Source organism: Pleuronectes platessa, chromosome 16 (genome assembly GCF_947347685.1).
Source record: "Pleuronectes platessa chromosome 16, fPlePla1.1, whole genome shotgun sequence".
Lineage (NCBI taxonomy): Eukaryota > Metazoa > Chordata > Actinopteri > Pleuronectiformes > Pleuronectidae > Pleuronectes > Pleuronectes platessa.
In genome coordinates, this window is record NC_070641.1 from 12,688,983 (window position 1) to 12,706,871 (window position 17,889).

General features: G+C 39.4%; 1 protein-coding gene across 1 annotated transcript; it reads right to left on the reverse strand.

Annotated features, from left to right (window-relative positions):
* Positions 1-2,726: 2,726 nt before the first annotated feature.
* shisa9b (shisa family member 9b) lies at positions 2,727-17,520 on the reverse strand. Its single transcript, XM_053444084.1, is given in 5 exon segments — positions 2,727-6,167; positions 8,840-8,980; positions 15,300-15,406; positions 16,954-17,462; positions 17,464-17,520. Coding segments are annotated over 5 exon segments (1,197 nt in total). The 3' UTR covers positions 2,727-5,784.
* Between the last annotated feature and the right edge of the window lie 369 nt (positions 17,521-17,889).

A 17,889-nucleotide genomic window follows, 5' to 3' on the forward strand; every position in this document is an offset into this window, starting at 1 on the left:
AGCTCTCAGATTTTGCTCCAAGCTGTTTCGCTTGCTTTTGTAGCGGCACAATGATCTGGGCTTTGTTACTCTGCAATGGCTTTGGGAATGGATTAATTTGGAGCATTGACAGTCCATTCGAGCCCCGCTGTTGTCTATTTATGTAGAGGGAATTGCTCCCTTATTAACAATCTAGTTTGACTGCAGTACAGTGGTAATTATGACCATTGATGTTGTCTCCTCTTTTCAAAATGAACATAGTTCCCTATGGAGATTAGCTATGTTGTTGTTGTTTTTTAAAGAGAAAGGAATTTTTTTTTACCGTTTAGTGTTTTTTTCATTTTATTTGTATTTACTTGAAGCAGATTGCTTGGAGAGCAGAAATCTCTCAGAAATTACAGACCTCTGCTCCTCTTAATTGAAATCACTCACTGTCCATTAAACTGCAAGAGAAGCATCCACTTCAAAATCCTGCACCAAATAAATGAATCATGAAATATAACACATCACTTTGAGCACAACTGAAGTCCATCTTTACTAGGGAGTGGGATTCTCTTGGCACATCACGATTTGATTCATATGATGATGAAATGATTATTGTTGCATCAAAGAACTGGGAGAGAGACCCACGAATGTAGCACTCTCTCCATTAGTAAGGATTTAAAATTTACGATAATGGATATACTGCCATAGTTTAATAATTTCAAGGTATTACGGTCTTAACAACATCATTAAAAAAGATCGCGAGCGCGCTAGCGCTTGCATTATTGCGCTCTTTTTGCATGATAATCCCGTATTTTCACATAATTTCATATTGCACTGTCCCATTTCGTAGGGGAAGATTTCAACCCCTAGCTTGTGACTTTCTTTCAAGGGGCAAGATAACCCTCGAAAATCAAGGGGTAGGGCTGATATGGGATTGGGCAAGAGACTCTGACCCATTAAATCACGGCCGGACCTTTAATGTGCGTCTGTCCTGATCCTTAAGCAGTGGTGTTTATAATTATCTGTTGCTGAATCGAAGCGAACCGAAGAGTTAAGAAGTTTCCCCAACTCTAATCTTGACTGGGGCCGCTGCTTGTTTCTGGTCACGTTTAATGATAGAAGTCTGCAGCAGCAGTTTCCCAATTAAAATGCTAAAATGTTCCTCATTATCTCAGATAATGACTCAAATGTAGTGGGGAAGTTATGACTGGTTTTCTGTCAAGCAGTAGTTCATAAAGAACGTCTCTGTAGCTAGAACCACAGGTTGTCACATTCCAGCTTTCCATGTCAGAGACTGAGAAATCTCCACAGCTCGTCACTCCAAGCTTCTCCCTGGGCTCAGTTTCAATGGAGTCATGGGAAACTTTTGGCATAGGCATTCTTTGCTCTGTGCAATGTGCATGCCTAAAAGACATGCACAATTGTTTGTGAATGCATCTGAGAAGTGTTTTGAGGATAAAATTAGTGCACTGCAAAGTATTACCCATTAGAAGGGGTTCCCGTGAACTTATATGCTCCCAGAAGGCTCTTTTTATTAAAAACTGTTGCACACTTCATTTTTTACTCCAGTGCATTACTCGGTATGTAAATCCAAAATCACATTTATTTTAACTTTTTTTTAACCCCTATGGATTGGCTGTTTGTTTGTTCATGTGAACAGCACAATCTTACTTTATTTCATGTTTGAAAAATCACGCTGCATATCTTTTTTTGGGGGGGGTAATTGCCATCGGATCAAGATTTCTCACACACCAGGCCGTGGCTGAACCCCTTTCTCTGACTGAATTAGGTTATTGTGCTGATTTAATTTCCAGAGGGAACCACCCGGATGGTAGGAAACATAATTTGCTAATTAACAAGAAAGTCTTCTGGCGTTTTCAAGAGGCGTGTTTAAACTCAAGTTCTGATCCCAGACACAGCTGGAAACCTGAGTGATCTGTAGTAACACGTCCAGAACGTATTCAAACAGGTGCAGAAGTGGAGTGGAAATCAAAGTTTTAAGTCCCTGTATGCAGTCTGTGTTTGGCTTTGTGAACTGAATTGATTGTGAAACTCTTTGTTGATTTTAAAGTGATCCTTCAAGCGAAGCTCATCATATTCTGTGGTAAATTTCTATCTCTACTACCAGTGGAAGCAAAATAGTTCTCGTTTGATTCTCAGCTTTGTGCTTTTCTCTTTGTGATCTTCTACTGAAGTTTTTCTTTTATTTACTCATGCAGGATGCACTGATCCACCAGAGACTCTCTATCCATGGTGTTAAACTAGCTCCAGGAGTCATTAGCACTTGGCTTAATCGATCCAGCTCCTTCACTCATCCAGGCCCTGACGTATGAGATGTATTGAGCATCTCATATGAGAGTGGCAGCTCCTTCAGGAAATGTCTCTCAGCCTGTAGTGAGGCCACAATGAGTTAATCAATGTGCGTGTAGCTCCATGGTGCTTGGACCCAATGAGAGTGATTGTTGGGTTGTCCTCGACTGCTGCCCATGGATGACCTGCACAACATGAGCTGTTGTAAATTGCTAAAAGGTATTTTCCTCTTTACTACTAGAGTAGACTATAATTTCAACTCAAAAACACTCAACCTTCAAACACAAACCACAAAACATGCCTTATTTGTCCAAAATAAAGATACATGAATTATACCCCGAGAATTACAAATTTGAATTTCACAAATAAGTTTGCATCTACACCTAAATAAGGATATTTTTTTAAAGTCAGGGAAAGAGACAGTTATTAAAAATAATTTTAATGTTGACAGTATAATGACACATCACTTTTTTATAGCTGGGTCACAGAAATCCAGGAAGTCACACACACTGTAGTATATTATATGGAAGAGGTTCCTTTGGCTGCTCTCGACCATGTTGTTATGAAACTATCTGTTGGGGTGAGGGGGGAGGGGTTGGACCAGCTAGAAACACGATTTAAAAAGGAGGATACACAACAAAAGAGACCATCACCTGAGAACCCATCATCCGCCAAATGATTGGTTTACTTCAGTTAAAAACAAAGAGGTAAATCAGTTGAATAAACCAATTAAACCTGCAGTAGATTTACTGCCATTTATTTACCTGTAAGTTGGAATGTTAAACAAAGTCTATAACCATTGTGCTACAGAAGCTCTTTGCCATTAATCATTTCTTTTGTTCAACGTAAGCTGTGATATACCTAATACATGAAAGCTGAAATTGTTGGCATGCTCGATCTTACAGGAACCTAAAAATGCAGTCATAGAAGTTTTCCTCATTCAGAACCTGTTTCATGAACCTTGCACTTTTCCAGGCTGCACTGAGACTGAATATCTGGTTTAGCTGTTATTTCAAATAATTCTGTGTGGCGAAAAATGACAAAGTGGAGACTGAAAGCTTTTGACGCTGGCGACATGCGGGGATTATATCTTATTATTTTAACGATCATATTTTTCCAGGAGACATGGAGGACGGGAACTGATGGAGGCTGTAAACATATTAACAGGGAATCTTACTCCGGTGTAAATTGGTACTGTACATAGAGACACATATTAAACACTCATTAATAATCAGATAGTGAGCCAACAGTGATACAAAGAATCGGTAGCCTTCACAGTGAACTGTATTAGATGTGTGGTCATATAGGGGGCATTTCTTTTATTTAACCTTTATCAAAAAATGTAATGATTGTTGCGTTGTAATTACTCGATGTTGCAAAGCAAAGACAAATTAAACCGATTATTATTACAGATGTAAATATTGTGTACTGTAGCGTAATAAAAGAGATTTCAGTAACACATTTGACTTCACATATAAAGTGACTGTACAACATTGTTTGCATAAATAAAAACATATCTCAGTTGTTTGTGAATAACAGATTTTGTTCATATAAATGTGAAATGAACACTCCAACAGTTTATCAATTATGTGTAAGTACAGTATGGTGCACTAAATAGCCATATTTTGGAAAGAAGTGCTCACAGTTATTTTGAAAGTCTGACAATATAAACAGCTACCAAAATATGACAATCTGCAACATTTGTGCCCTTGTTATATTTATTTTGTATGTTTCTGTAAGACTTGGACTTGAGAACACAAATAATTCTTTCTACCAACAATTCCCACTTCCCACTCAGCGATGACTGCAGCCTTGTCCTCCGCCGCCTGAAATAATCAGCCGCATGAGTAAGACGTGCAGGCAGGCGTGAGCACCCCTGTCTATTGCTTGGCTGGGAAATCAGTGCAACCGTTTTTGTTAGTTCTCAGTATCTGTTTGTCAGCTGGGATAAAAAGTGTCGACCAAACATTTTCAGATTCCCAGCAGACGGGGATTATTTCACCGTGGCTCAAATAGTTAACAAAATGGCAGATGAATATTGTTGTACAGTAATTACCTATGGTTGGTTATTCAACAACTTGTGTATATGTATTTCGATGACCCATTTATTTGTGTAGCAAGAACAACCTTGACTTGCTTCACAGCTCAAAATGAACCTCCAACAATGGACATATCAGCTCCTACTTCTTTCATTTTCTGCTTTTTATACCAGATACATTAATTAAATGTGAGATTTGGGATCAAAATGCTGCATGCGTACATTAATGCAAACAGAGTCTTCACAGAGAAAACAGCTTCTGTCGGGGGGGCTTGATGTAGGACTCATGACTAAGACCAATCACCATTCTAAGACTGGGGGCTTCCTCCACAGTAAATTCTAGGTTAATCAATCACATGCTGGTACTGATGAGAGGCACTATTACACCAACACAACACTGTTTCAACACTCTGCAGCTACTTCTCCTATAGTTGTCATGGGAATGCATAGGATGTCTGGTGACAGTGACTTTGTTTCGCTTCAAGATGAAACACCTACACTGACGCTACGTTTTCACAATTTAAATGGATCTCGAGACGATGAGTTAACGTCATCACAGACTGAAATGTCTATATTGTCTTAATACTTTTGAATAATACTTTTGAACAATTGTAAGTCTCTTTTTTCACCTTTTATGCAAGTCAGTAATAGTCTGAGCCAAAACTTGGGCATGGATAACTGGCTATGTTGGTCTTCTGATACTTTCTGAATAACAATAACAATTTTAGTTATCCTTTGAGAGGGCTCTTATTGGCAGCACAGTAACGGTTAGTGTGTGAGAATAATACAGTTAACAAACATTCTACCATAATTCCATCTATATCCTCATTTAACAGTTTTCTGAACTCATTCACATTCTCATGTCGCACACTGAAGACAACTGGATCTTTTCATTTCGGATAAGTCAATAAAATATATGTTATTTGGTCTGATATGATTTATTCAGATGTTTTTTTAGGATTAATTTCTACTCGTTAATTGTAATCTGTTACAGCCTATTTCGAAATAGTATTAACAAAGTTAATAACCCTTTTCATGATTCAATACCCAATCAACCGAAGACAACTTGATTTAATACAGTGAACATGAAAGGTTTTTCTCATTTAGACATGAGATAATATAATAACAGTTTCTTTTTATATCTTAGTGATTATTGACAGCTGCTCAGTAGGTGTTGCATGCCTCATCACTGATATAAATGATACATTTAGCTGTTGTGGTTTGTATTAGCGCTTGGATTATATGAATATTGATGACAATATATGAATCACTGTGTCTTCCTGGGGCACGGTGATTGCTACCAAGTCCTGTTAGAGATCACTTTACCTGTAGGTGGCATCTGAAATGCACCTCATTACATGCACAACTGCACATACAGACAGAAGTCTATGCTGCTGTCTTGCGAACCTGTCCTCAGTCAGCAGTTACCGTACTTCACAGACTCCTCTGAAGCCTGATGTTCAAACAGTCCTTCATACCGTCACCTCTGTCTTGCTGTTGGTGACAAAGTACGGTTGGGGGGGCATGTAGCGGGTGGTGTGCAGCTCCTTCTCCACGATGCAGAGTTTCGTTGGGCCGTAGCTGTGTCTCAGTCCCAGCGTGTCCTTGCTGTCCCAGGATGTTAGCACCACTGGGCTGGCAACAGTGCTGGAGCTGTAGCACAGTGACTGGGAGCTGTGGCCCTTGGGGCTTTTGTATTTGTGTTCACTGTGCTTGGACGACAGCTGTCTGGGTGGGCTGTAAGGATTACTCGGCTCTGGCTCCATATCCATAGCTTCCATAGGAAGGCTGCCCTTGGTAGCCATCTCAATCAGTTGCCGACGGTTGCTGTAGTAGCCGTCGTTGGCTTTCTCTGCTAACAGATACAAAGAAACTACATATTAGTTTTGTGTCATTTCTGAATCTCATTAGTCATTGCCAATTGTCAACAAGACTTCACCCATTATTTGTGAAAGGCCATTTTGAATCCTCGAGTTTGGCGGTTTGTCCAGCGCCGACTTCGTTTGTTGAACCAGAGGTAACAATATGTGGATGAGTGGGTGGGGGGGGGTGAGGCTGACACAGCTCAAGGACACTGCTTGCCAACCTCCACATGTGACCTGCACCCATTGGACGGTACTAGCTGTCAATCACACATTATCCATGCCCCAGTATCGGAGCGTATTGTTTGACATCATGTCCATGATGTCACACAAAAACAAAATGTGTATATCCCCATATTTTCCAATAATCTTTAAATTAATATTTGAATAGTCATTAATGCTTTAAATTATAGGTAATGTCAATGGTTATTAAGGTTCATGTTTCCCCTGAGACAAATATGAATGAAATTCACAGTAAACAACTATTTACTGTGAATACACTGTCATTACTTTGATGAATAGTAATGTTCTTGAGAATGCTGATCGGGATGTGGTGGGTTCACACTGTCTATTACAGGAAGTCACCAAATGTTTAAATGGAGGCTATATTTTCACAATGTCCATTCCCATGAGCCATTAGGTAAGATTCAGTTTGTGCCAATTAGGTATAATAAGTACAGTGTGTGTGTGTGTGGTCATTTGTTTTTCGTATGAAATAATTATATTTAATCACTGGCTTAGATTTTGCCTGTAGACCACAGCAAAATATAAATTTTCTTTATGTCCTTCCATACCAGCATGTTAGACCCCCATCAACAGCAGGGTGTGTTTAGTTCTCACTTCATGCTACAGAGTGAATAATGTGATGACTAGCAACATCTTTCACAGCAGCTACTTCAGCAAACCAATCCGTGCAGGTAGATTAGTACATGTGAGATAACACGACAGAGGCTCACATGGCTCACGGTGCTCCCACCACCACGCCCCCCCAACTCATTTGTGTTTTGATTGCTCCTGATTGTCTCCTGTCCCCAGTCTCATTAGCTAAGATTTGCTCTATTTTTATTTTCCCTAATGATCAGTTTGTTTGACGGCACTTCAGTGGATTAGCAGCATCGAAGCTTCAGCTGCTACAGTGAATCACAAAGGGATTGAGCGGTTTTCTTGTGATTGGACTTACAATACACGCATCCAGGTAATCCGTCGGTTGCAGCGAATTGATTCAGGTACAATCTATAAGAAGACTCCGGTTTCACTGTGTTAAATACACATCCTCTAATACTTTCACTTTAATGCTGCTTATTTTCCTCTGTTCTTATTAGGAGCCATAGGAGAACAAGCAGGAATCAATACAAAAGTTGTGGAATCAAAATTGTGTCGGAAATGATTCAGTTCTCTTTTTAGCTATCAACTCAAGGTTGAATACTGTTAAATACTGAACTTCTATGATAAAAATGTAATATTAGGGGGGCAATCCAATATCACAATAATAATGGTCATAATAATAATAATAATAATAATAATATACTTTATTTTATAGCACTGGTCTTAGTAATATTCAGTAGTGCTTGTAGTGCTTTTTTAAGAAACAAACATAAAGATTTAAACAATGGAAGATGAGCAGAGAAAATAGAACATTAAACAAGAATTATAATGCCCCTGGCTTTTGCCCTTGGGTATTTTTCATTTACATATTTTTGCACTACAAATATGTGTGGATTTTTCATGTTTTTCTTTCCAAGATCATAGACGATATGAAACATTATTTAGCACCATCTTCCTTTGTGAAACTATTTTGGCATTTCCTTTTATTCCTTGTCTGAAATGCTGCTCGTCCAGGCAACGGCTGCAGACTTTCCAAAATAGTACATGAGAAGAACAACAAACTTGGTTCTATAAATACACTTTGTTCTCCTCTCTCTGTTTGCGTTGATGGACTGTGAATTAACTGACATGGATTTCTGTTAGCCAGTGATTTGATGGTGATTTAAACCAACTAAAGAATACTTTTATTTCTAACAACACAGTATGGTGTTCCAAAGCTTACCAACAACCGTCGGTAGTCCGGTTGTAACCTCCATCTTTTTCTAAATGCACGCTGTGCTGCTAGTCTGGCACGTCCCCTAACAAAGCCTTACTTAGTCTAACAAAGGCTAACAAAGCCAGGTTGAGTTAGCCTGGTTGACAGGAGCTGAAACCAAGTGTTTGAGACAGAGGCTGAAAGGAGGAGCAGCAGCAATGGACAGTATGAGAAAAAGGGTGTGTTTTCTGAACATAAGTAGCATATAAACCTTTCATGTAATAACCCAAATTAATATTATGAACCTAAATATGAGGATAATGTCTCATTACTAATGTTTATACTTTTGAGACAAGCACTATTTAACACTAACTAAATTTATTTTTAAGTTTATTCAAGCATTGCAGATTCATTTTCTGCCTTATGAAATATATAAATCTTCCCCCATGATCACTCAGATTATAGATTATAGTCTCTCCGGTTCACTCAATTACACCCTGACACTCCATCTTATAAGATGCAGGGAAGCCCTGATTAATTATGCCAGTTTTATTTGGATGTAATGAGCTCACTAATCAGATCAAATGATGAACCCTAACAGCTTCCTCATCATTAAGGTTCACCGTGATGTGAGCAGCTTCTTACCCACAGCCTTGAGCGTGGCGTACTTGTTGAGATCCTTGACAGGCTTCTGTTGTTCATAGGGGCTGGCGACCTGTCCCACTGCCGGGTAGGGCTGCGCTATCAGAGTTGACGTTTTGACAATGTTGTTCAGCTGGCTGCTATCTAAACGAGGGAAAACACAAGTTGTTAATGTAGAAATGCAGACACTGTTGTTAAGTGCAAGCATGTGAATAAGCAATTAATCATTTTTGGCATTTAGGTATGAAAAAAGATAACAGAATCCCTATTATCATTGAGGCAGTAGGTGCAAATGTTATACACATATTTTTATTTAATATTCATATTAATTATTTTAGCTACATTTAAGATCGTTCTCCTAAGTGAATGTGTGTAGTATTCTCAGGATGTCGATCATTTTGACATGTGAATCTACAATAATGGTCATTCTAACTTGATAGTGTCACTTTCCCACAAGTAGGTTTTTTGTGGGCACCCAGCTGGAGAGTCATGACTGCTCTCTGTAAAACTGTACTTATCCTACAGTAGACATCTGGTAAATTAAGGGGTGCACAGCAAAGAGACTGGCCCCCTGCCTACTGGCATGACAGAACCAACAGATGTTCAGAGTGTCTTCACTGTGTTTAGATTGGAGGAGATTAGAGGAGCAGTCGAATTCACAGGCGGCGGTTTGCCACTGGTTAGAATAGAATCTGTGCATAGTAGAATTGAAGAATATAAGGACTCATTTAATTTCAAATGATGTTCTTACAATGGGGATCATATAGAGTTATTCTCAAGACTGTTGCAGAAGTTCCTGCAAATGTGTTGTACTTGGAAGATGGCTTTGCTGTCACCCTCTGTTCAGTTCATTCTAAAAAAAAAAAGCTCCATTGGGTTTTACTCTAGAGATTTTGCTGCTCTCCCCTCGTCTAGATCTTTTCTTTTAATTCTTCACTTCCCTATGAGGTTGCAATAAAGCTGTAATTTAACCCATTCTTTATTTTAAAGACCTGATTTTAACCTAGATATTTCCACTAGTTCTGAGCCATTTAGTACTAATATTTGTACAATTGAAGGAATTTGACTGGACTTCAACACCCCCAGTACAAGTCTCAATAAAAACTTGTACTGGGGGTGTTTAAAAATGTTTCTAAATATATGCACCAAGATATATACATGTTCGACGTGATGTCTATTTTAAATGCCTTGAGGTTTTAAATCTCTTATTTTTCGTGATCCTGTTACTCTCCTTCATCTGGCTCAGAGCAAGTGATTTAATGATCCCCACTGGCGTCATCTTCCCACTACCGTTGTTAATGGTTGAAATTTACAAACTTTGGGAGTCCTGTAGTCCTAGTTCCAGAATGTGTCCGATAAAAACAGATCATTAATACAGAAAATGGGTTAATTAGGCTCTTATTCCCCACTGGTCAGCAAGATATCTTACTGCTGTGCTAATTAATTTTGGAAAGACTCAAATTATCGATGCTGTCTCATGAAATGATAGAGCGGTCGGCTCCGACCAGTCTTTCACCTCACCACACCTCGACGAGTGGGCAGTTTAATGATTGAGATCAGATTTGGACTTCAGTTAAGGTAGCAAAGGGATTGACTGCCACTGTGTTCTCTTTAAGATGAGGATTTCTTTATAACAAGCTCCGGTGTTATCCGGTTTTATTGAAAGCCTTATTAAAAAGCTGTAGTCGGTAAGGAAGACAGCGCAGCACTTTCAAGTGTACAGATAACTTATAAAAGTAGGTGATAAAGTGTTCTTCAAAAAAACTCTTTAAATCTGTAAAATAAACTAGTTCAATTAGTTTTATACAAACGTGAAGCAGAATAGTTGCCGACCATTTAATTTGTATTTACAGTTTGTGCCATAGCTGTAGCTGATGCTGATTTACTAACAAAAACAATCAAATCTTCCAAAACCTGTCTGTTTCAAATCGTATGTGTGTAACCTCGTCTGGTTCCTTCCTGAGCTTGTTGACCTGTTTCAGTTTCATACTTGTCACTGCAAGTGGGCCACAGGCTCTCATTCAGTGTGGTCTCATTTAACTCTGACAGTCAAATTAGATCTTCTTCTGCTTCCATGGACACTGTGACACACTATAAATATTGTCTGTTTAAAACAACACTGACAACAACACAGATCAAATGAATCCCCATGCAGTTTATTGTCGAGTGATCTCAATGGAATACGGAAAACTATTTTGATATCTTTGTTATCTGAGCCACCCTTCGGGAGTCTGAGGGTTCGACTCAAGGTCGAGCTCAGGGTATCCGCTTTAAAATTAGAAGCCACTCACTTTTTCGTATCCCAACATTTGTTATTTTTCAGCTTGTCTCAGTGTCTCCAAAATCCCAAATATCCTTTGGAAATACTATAGTCCTAGATGTGAATAGCTTCCGTGCAGTTAATAAGCTCAAGTCCTGTTTTTCTTAACATCTGTTGCAACTTAGCTATTGTCAGGGTGCCAAAATAAGTGTGAACTGATGTGCTGATGTATTTAGTTGTTTGTCTCTCTTTAATGTTCGTCTGACTTTGTGTTGACTCAAGTGTTACTTGCGCTTCTGCTGTTGTGACTGTCAAAGTCACAGCTTTTATGTCAGCCGCTGGAAGTAAGTAGGCCACTTCTCGAGACTCGTAAGGTTAAAGAATCCATGGTTATTGCGGGAAATAAGCGAGTTAACACTCCAGACACAGACGCGTCCCTGAAACTCCTAAAAGATTTAAGAGAGTATTTTGGGAGCTGTTTGCCCTGAAATAAATGGTACAAGGAGAAGGGCGCTCTTATTTACAGACAGCCTACTTTCAAGTTAGTGATGACAATATACCATTCTCTCCGAGTCAATAACTTGTCATCTGTCAGTCTCATGAAACCCTTAACAGCCAAAAATATATCTATATTGTGCTAACATAATCACTAATGATATATATAACTATATATATACATATATAAATGTATGAGTAAAGTATTTGATCAAACATTTCTTTTAATTCAGGCACATAATTTAACCTCATAATTTTTTAGGCAAGAATAATCGACCTAGCGTCAAAAGTTTTGTTTGTTTGCGTCTTTTGAGATGCATATAACTATACACTGGAAATATAATTGATGTTTCAGGGGTTATGGTATGATGAGGCGAAAATACTCCTTTGTTGACATGATTTGGTTGGATAGTTATTCGTGCTGTTTTAAAGGATGGAAACAAGTTTAATGTTAGTGTCATCTTTACCGTAAATATAGGTCGTAGTGCAAAACATTGGAGAGGTGAAAATATTTAAAAAACTGAAATACAATATCTGAAAGAGAACAATGCAGCTTCCTGTTTATATATTTTGTATCTCTCGTTGATGCGAGTCTGTAATTACTTCCTTAAGGGGTTTTAGATTCTATAACAGCTCAGAGTGAAGTATATGGCAGGTGGAAAAGAAGTCCATAGGTATAGTCTCAGCTGCTGTCACAGGAAATGCAGCTGAAATACTTTTCTGTCTGGCAGCGAGGAAATGGACTGTCATGGACCAGTGGAGTGTTGGCAGTGAGCAGAGACTTTGTTCTCTCTGGCTGACTGCCTGGAGTAAAAAGAGGCCACACTTCACAATTGCCCCATATTCCGATATTGCCAGCAGGACATGGACATGATAGTGCTGGTGGCCAAAGAAACCCTGATTGCAAAATGTGTATGAGTGGGGTCTTGAGGAGAATGAGAGCTCGTAGCCCGGTCCAACAGATTTTTGTTATCTTTGACAGGCAACAGATGAGGACCAGGGTCTCCCACTGCAGCAGTTCAATCACTGCTTTGCACCAGTATCCGTAATAAGCTGTGATAGCTGGGGCACCTGCCACGAGGAAGCCCAGCTGGAGAGGACGAGTACAGGGTGGATCCGTCATGTGGCAAAAAATATCACCTAACCTCTTGTAACCTGGTGATGAACGCTGTCAAGAAAACAACAGCCGTCCCCGCGCTGTTGCCAGGTGAGTTAGACAGAATCCCTCCCATATCCATTTGTAAGACTTCCGCAGCCTCCACATTGTGCCCTGCATCTCCGTGTCCAAGGCCACAATGTATAAGAGAAGCTCCCATCACTCAGAGTCAGTGGTTTCTTCAATAAATTAACTAACATCATCTTGAATGAATAGAATTAGACTGAAAAGGTGATTGTCTGGGGTCTACCAGTGCAAAAGTATGTTTATTTTAGTGACTTCATTTGGAGCCACATGCTGGGAAGTAGTGATGTTGGTGTGGAGCTGCGGTAGCGAGGTCCCACCTGCTCGACCAATTGCAAGTCAGTCCCAGCTGTCTTTATAGAAATAGTATCATTTTGTGTGATAAGAACTGCCTAAAATGTCAGAACCAGAAAGATTTACATAATATGTTCTCTGACTTTTTGGTTTGGCCCATGTCCCATATGTGAACATGGAGGAGCCATAACTGGCCATTAGCAAGTAAACTCATCAGTGCATCATTTTATTGAATTGTGCTGCTCTGAATGTCAAACAGCAGCTGATAGAAAAGGATAATACTGCACATATTGCACTAAAGAAAGCATACAGTATTTTTTCCATCACATTCAGTCCTATTTGTCAGTGTGTTGGCTGGTTTTTAATGAACTGATAATTATTCTGTGAGGCAGCAAGGTAAGATGAGAGCGCTCTGATTTTAGAATGATTAATTATTATCATGTCAGCGCTGACATCTCACCTCAGCGGATATTTAGGGAGTCAAAAAAGTCAGCTCAGATAAAATGAAAAAAATCTAGCTCTTAAAATAGAATACCTTCCTTATTGAGTTTTTTTTTAAGTGAAATCAAATACTTGTCTTACTTGTGTAATATTTAGTGATATGCAGGAATACAAACACAATTTTTTTTAAGGTGACACAGACAGACATGTTCAAAGACCAGGAACAAGTTAAACAGCAGGTGGAAAACCCAGAGTGCAAGTGTCTAGTCTTTAAATGAGGTGTGTGATCTCATAACCTTTCTATAATAATAGTGATAGAACTGTACATTCCACAGCTATGCATAAAATAGTATCAATAACTATCACAATGTAATATATATAATTAGTAATAGTCCAATATATGTATATATCGACATGAGGCTTCTGCATTGTGCAAACACAATGAGGAGGTAGAACACTTAAATGATCGACCTCAGATTTGTAAAAAATGTTAAGTGTCGTTTTCTGTGGGAGTAAGAGTTTAAAATCACAAACTTTACTATAATATTGCTAAATTAAGTATGATAATTGTCAATACCGACTTATATGAACATTTTCAACTTGATATATGTTTTGGCCATTTTACATCATATTTGCTTCTGTTGGACTAAACAATTTTCTGCATAATAACATTGTGGAGAAGGTTCAGCCTGGGTTAAAAAAATAATTTATTTATTCGTCTGTCTTTTTGGGGGCTTATTTTCCCTCTAATTTTAATAGACATATACATTTTGATCGGTCATCACCAAAGGCTGCCTATTGAAAGTGCTCACATATTTGTGCAACGTTGCAACCCATGATTACTCCAGGTTGTTTATTTAATTACAAAACCTTTCAAACTAATCGCGGAAGTCACCTGCTATTTTCATTGAAGGTTGTGATAAGAACATGCAGAGGTGTGGTCTCTCACAGGACATGATAATCCCTGATATTTACTTGCATCTGCCTGAGATCAAACATCCTGGAAAGCAGCTGCCTTAAGGAAGATCAGGGCAGGACTTATTTTCATTTCACGCTGCAACTGGATCACAAAGACCTAACCTGACTTAATTAATAATTGTATGGATTCCTTTGGCTTCTTAGTCTTAGTGTACAGTGTGTGATATGTAATTATTTATCCTGATAAGTATCAGGAGATTTAATTCACACCTAAGCCAATAATTCACTTTTCTTAATTATTAATTATGACACAAACATTTTGCTTGACTGTAAAAAACATTTTTTTTCTAAATATGAAATGCAGGAGCGAGGCAGAGAGAGCTTCATTGACATAGCTGTCAAGGCAGGTTTAGCATTAACAATAACTTTTCTGTCTGTGCAACTGTGTGGGTGTGTGTAGGCGTTAATGCTGATGAATGAGAGAATGAGGGTGTTTAACACTTACATACAGTAAGAACTTGCTAAGAAAGAGAGCTCCACGCTGTCGGTGGTAATTAGTGTGTATTTTAAGTGATTGCTGGGGGCATGACTAATTACCTCACCAGCCTGCCGATTTTTGGACGGCTTCTTATATATTTTTTTTCTTTCACCACTTCCGGTTCCAGAGCTAATTCCGGACATGCAAGCTCATGTGTAAGAAGAATATTAGGTTTATATTTGGTGTTAAAATAACTAAGAATATATGAGGGGGATTTACGTCAGCATAGTTAGTGAAAGCAGATGGCAGCAGCTATGTAGATATACAGGTGTGCACAAGGTGTTTAAACTAATGTGAATGTGTGTGTAGGTGTTTAGATGACGTTAATAATACTTACGGAGACTGTTAACTGTGACTCTGGTTTGTATGTTCTCATAGTGATGGCTGAGTCCGATGTCGTCCGTATGTTCTGAGGCTGGGTGGCGGATCACGTGCGCAAGAGCCCTAGAAAGATGACAAAAATCTCAGTCAGGGAAACCGTGCACAGGTATTGCGAACATTATGTTGTTTGTCAGTGACTTGAGAAATTAAGCATTACTATTTTTAAAGTGCCTGGTTGAGGTTGGGGAAGGAGCTCTTGTTGTGAATAGGAGACCAGTTTGACTTTCTGCAGTAGAAGGGACTATACCTCTCAGCAGTCCAGGGTTTAAAGGGGCATACTAAGGTTTTTCTCCTTAGTATGGATCAAAGTCCATCAACACTGGATCTTGCATTCCTCATAGTTTCATAGACCCTCCTGCAGCATAAAAGCCCTCATCCTTCATAATTCACATCCCAAGTTTGTGACACAGGCTTTTTGTTAAAAAAAAAATGTGTATAATGACGCCATTCCAACTGGGCGGCATTGTCCCAACTAAACACGCTTCAATGTAAAATTATGATTGAAGCATTTGGCTGCACGCAGGCAACATGTTCAAATCTTGTTTGAAAACCCATTTGTTCTCCTTGGCTTTCTCTGACCAGTTATTTTATCTTGTGGTTTATTGCTGTTTTGTAAACAGTGTTTTTTATGTCATGTTTATGTTTTATGCTATGTTTCATATATGTATTGATGTACAGCACTTCGTACAACTTTGTTATTTTAAATGTGTTTTATGAATACATTTTGATTGGATTTTAGTAAAAAAATCCATTGTTGTCCATCCCCTTTCGTAACGTACCCTAGGTGGCAACTGTTGAGATTGAGAAGTGTCCATTATTTCAACTTTTTGGGGGAATGTACAATTCATGTATTTGTATTTAACTGAATGATCAGGCATATGATGGCATGTGACAGTTATAGGCTATACATGGAAATCTTACAGATAATTAATGGTTTAGTGAAAAGTGAAAATCAGAATCTGTGCAACAGTAGAGGTGAAGCTGTGTTTGTTTTCGATTGTTACATGAAGTAAATAAATCGACATATCATTAACCCAAACTAGAATTTATTCGTTTTAGTGTTTAGTGGGGTCACTTTCTATATAACATATATTTGGGAAAAAATAAATGACAGTTTTAATTTGAGGAGAGGCATATCTGCCATGTATAGCACAAGTTGCACAACATCAGTGAAATATGTCAACTGATTTTTTGGGCCTGAACATAAAAAATACACTTTTGCCTTTAACTCACAACTGTAACGCCAACTGTTGTGCAGGCAGGACTCACAATAAGCGTCTTTCACTGAAGAGTGGTGCATTCAGCCATTCTGAATCGTTCTCCCTTGGCTAAAATCTGGATATCAATGTTAAAAATGTGCTGTGAGTGAAGCTGAACTTTATAGTTTTACACACCTTTTTAAAAGATGTACTTTTTGCTTGACTTTCTATTGATATAATTCTTATTGTCTCTTTTTCCACAAGTTAATTATGTTATCACATGGCTCTGAAAGGCACATATTGGTTAATTAAAAAAAAAAAATTTAAGATGTTTCTTTCACCCTAGTGATAGAACAAAACTACGTTATTATAAATAACCTAAAACCTGAATTGGTGAACATTCCTACCTACCTCGACATGTTCTCTCTGTGCGGCCGGTGCGTCTTCTCCAGACCGAGCTTGGTGAAAATCCCTATCAGTGCCATAATGGCCACGACCCCGCAGATGACATACACGATGAGGTTGGTTTTATCCTTCGCGGACTCCAGCGCCACGTCCACTTTGGGCGGAGGTTTGCCCGTCATCATCCACGGCGGGGTGTCGTAGTTCTTACAGGTGGTCTGGTCCAGCCTGGAGCTCCTAAACGCGCAGCAGAACCTGAAGCCACAGGTCCCGCAGCAGTACAGGTAGCTGCCGGTCATGCACACGAACGGCGGGTCCCACTGGCCCATCACGTCGTAGTAGCCGCGGCACCTGTCCTCTACAGGCGGGCTCTCCGTCACTACGCTCTCCCCTTCCTTGGACTCGTTAAACGCGGTCATGATCATGAAGTCGTCGCTCTGTCCCGGCTCGCCCTCCGCGTCGCAAACCATAACTTTCACCAGAAAGTAGCCGAGCAGCAGCTCAGTGCCCCGCATCGTTGCTCACTTTTAACTCCCCTGTTGACGCGCTGGCACGCTCTCATAAGCCCGGCAGCATCCTCCGAGGAGACGAGCCACAGCCATGCGTAAAGGTAACGAGGCTGATTCCAACTTCCATGCGTAAAAGCGCTGAGCGCCCCTGTACTTTCTCTCCTTGGTAAAATTATAATGTTAAGATTGTTGCGCAAAAGCACATCAGTCACTTTCCAAATGAAGACAATTTAGAGTGGTGAATAGCTGGAGTGGGGTGGCATCACAGAAGCGTCGCCTTTGGCTGTGCTGATGGTTGTCAGACACCTCTGGGGCTGCTTCACTCCACAGAGCCAGGTTGAGAGAGAGAGAGAGAGAGAGAGAGAGAGAGAGAGAGAGAGAGTTAGGACGAGGACGACGACAACACAAAGTGAAACAGACCCCGATGAGTGAGTGA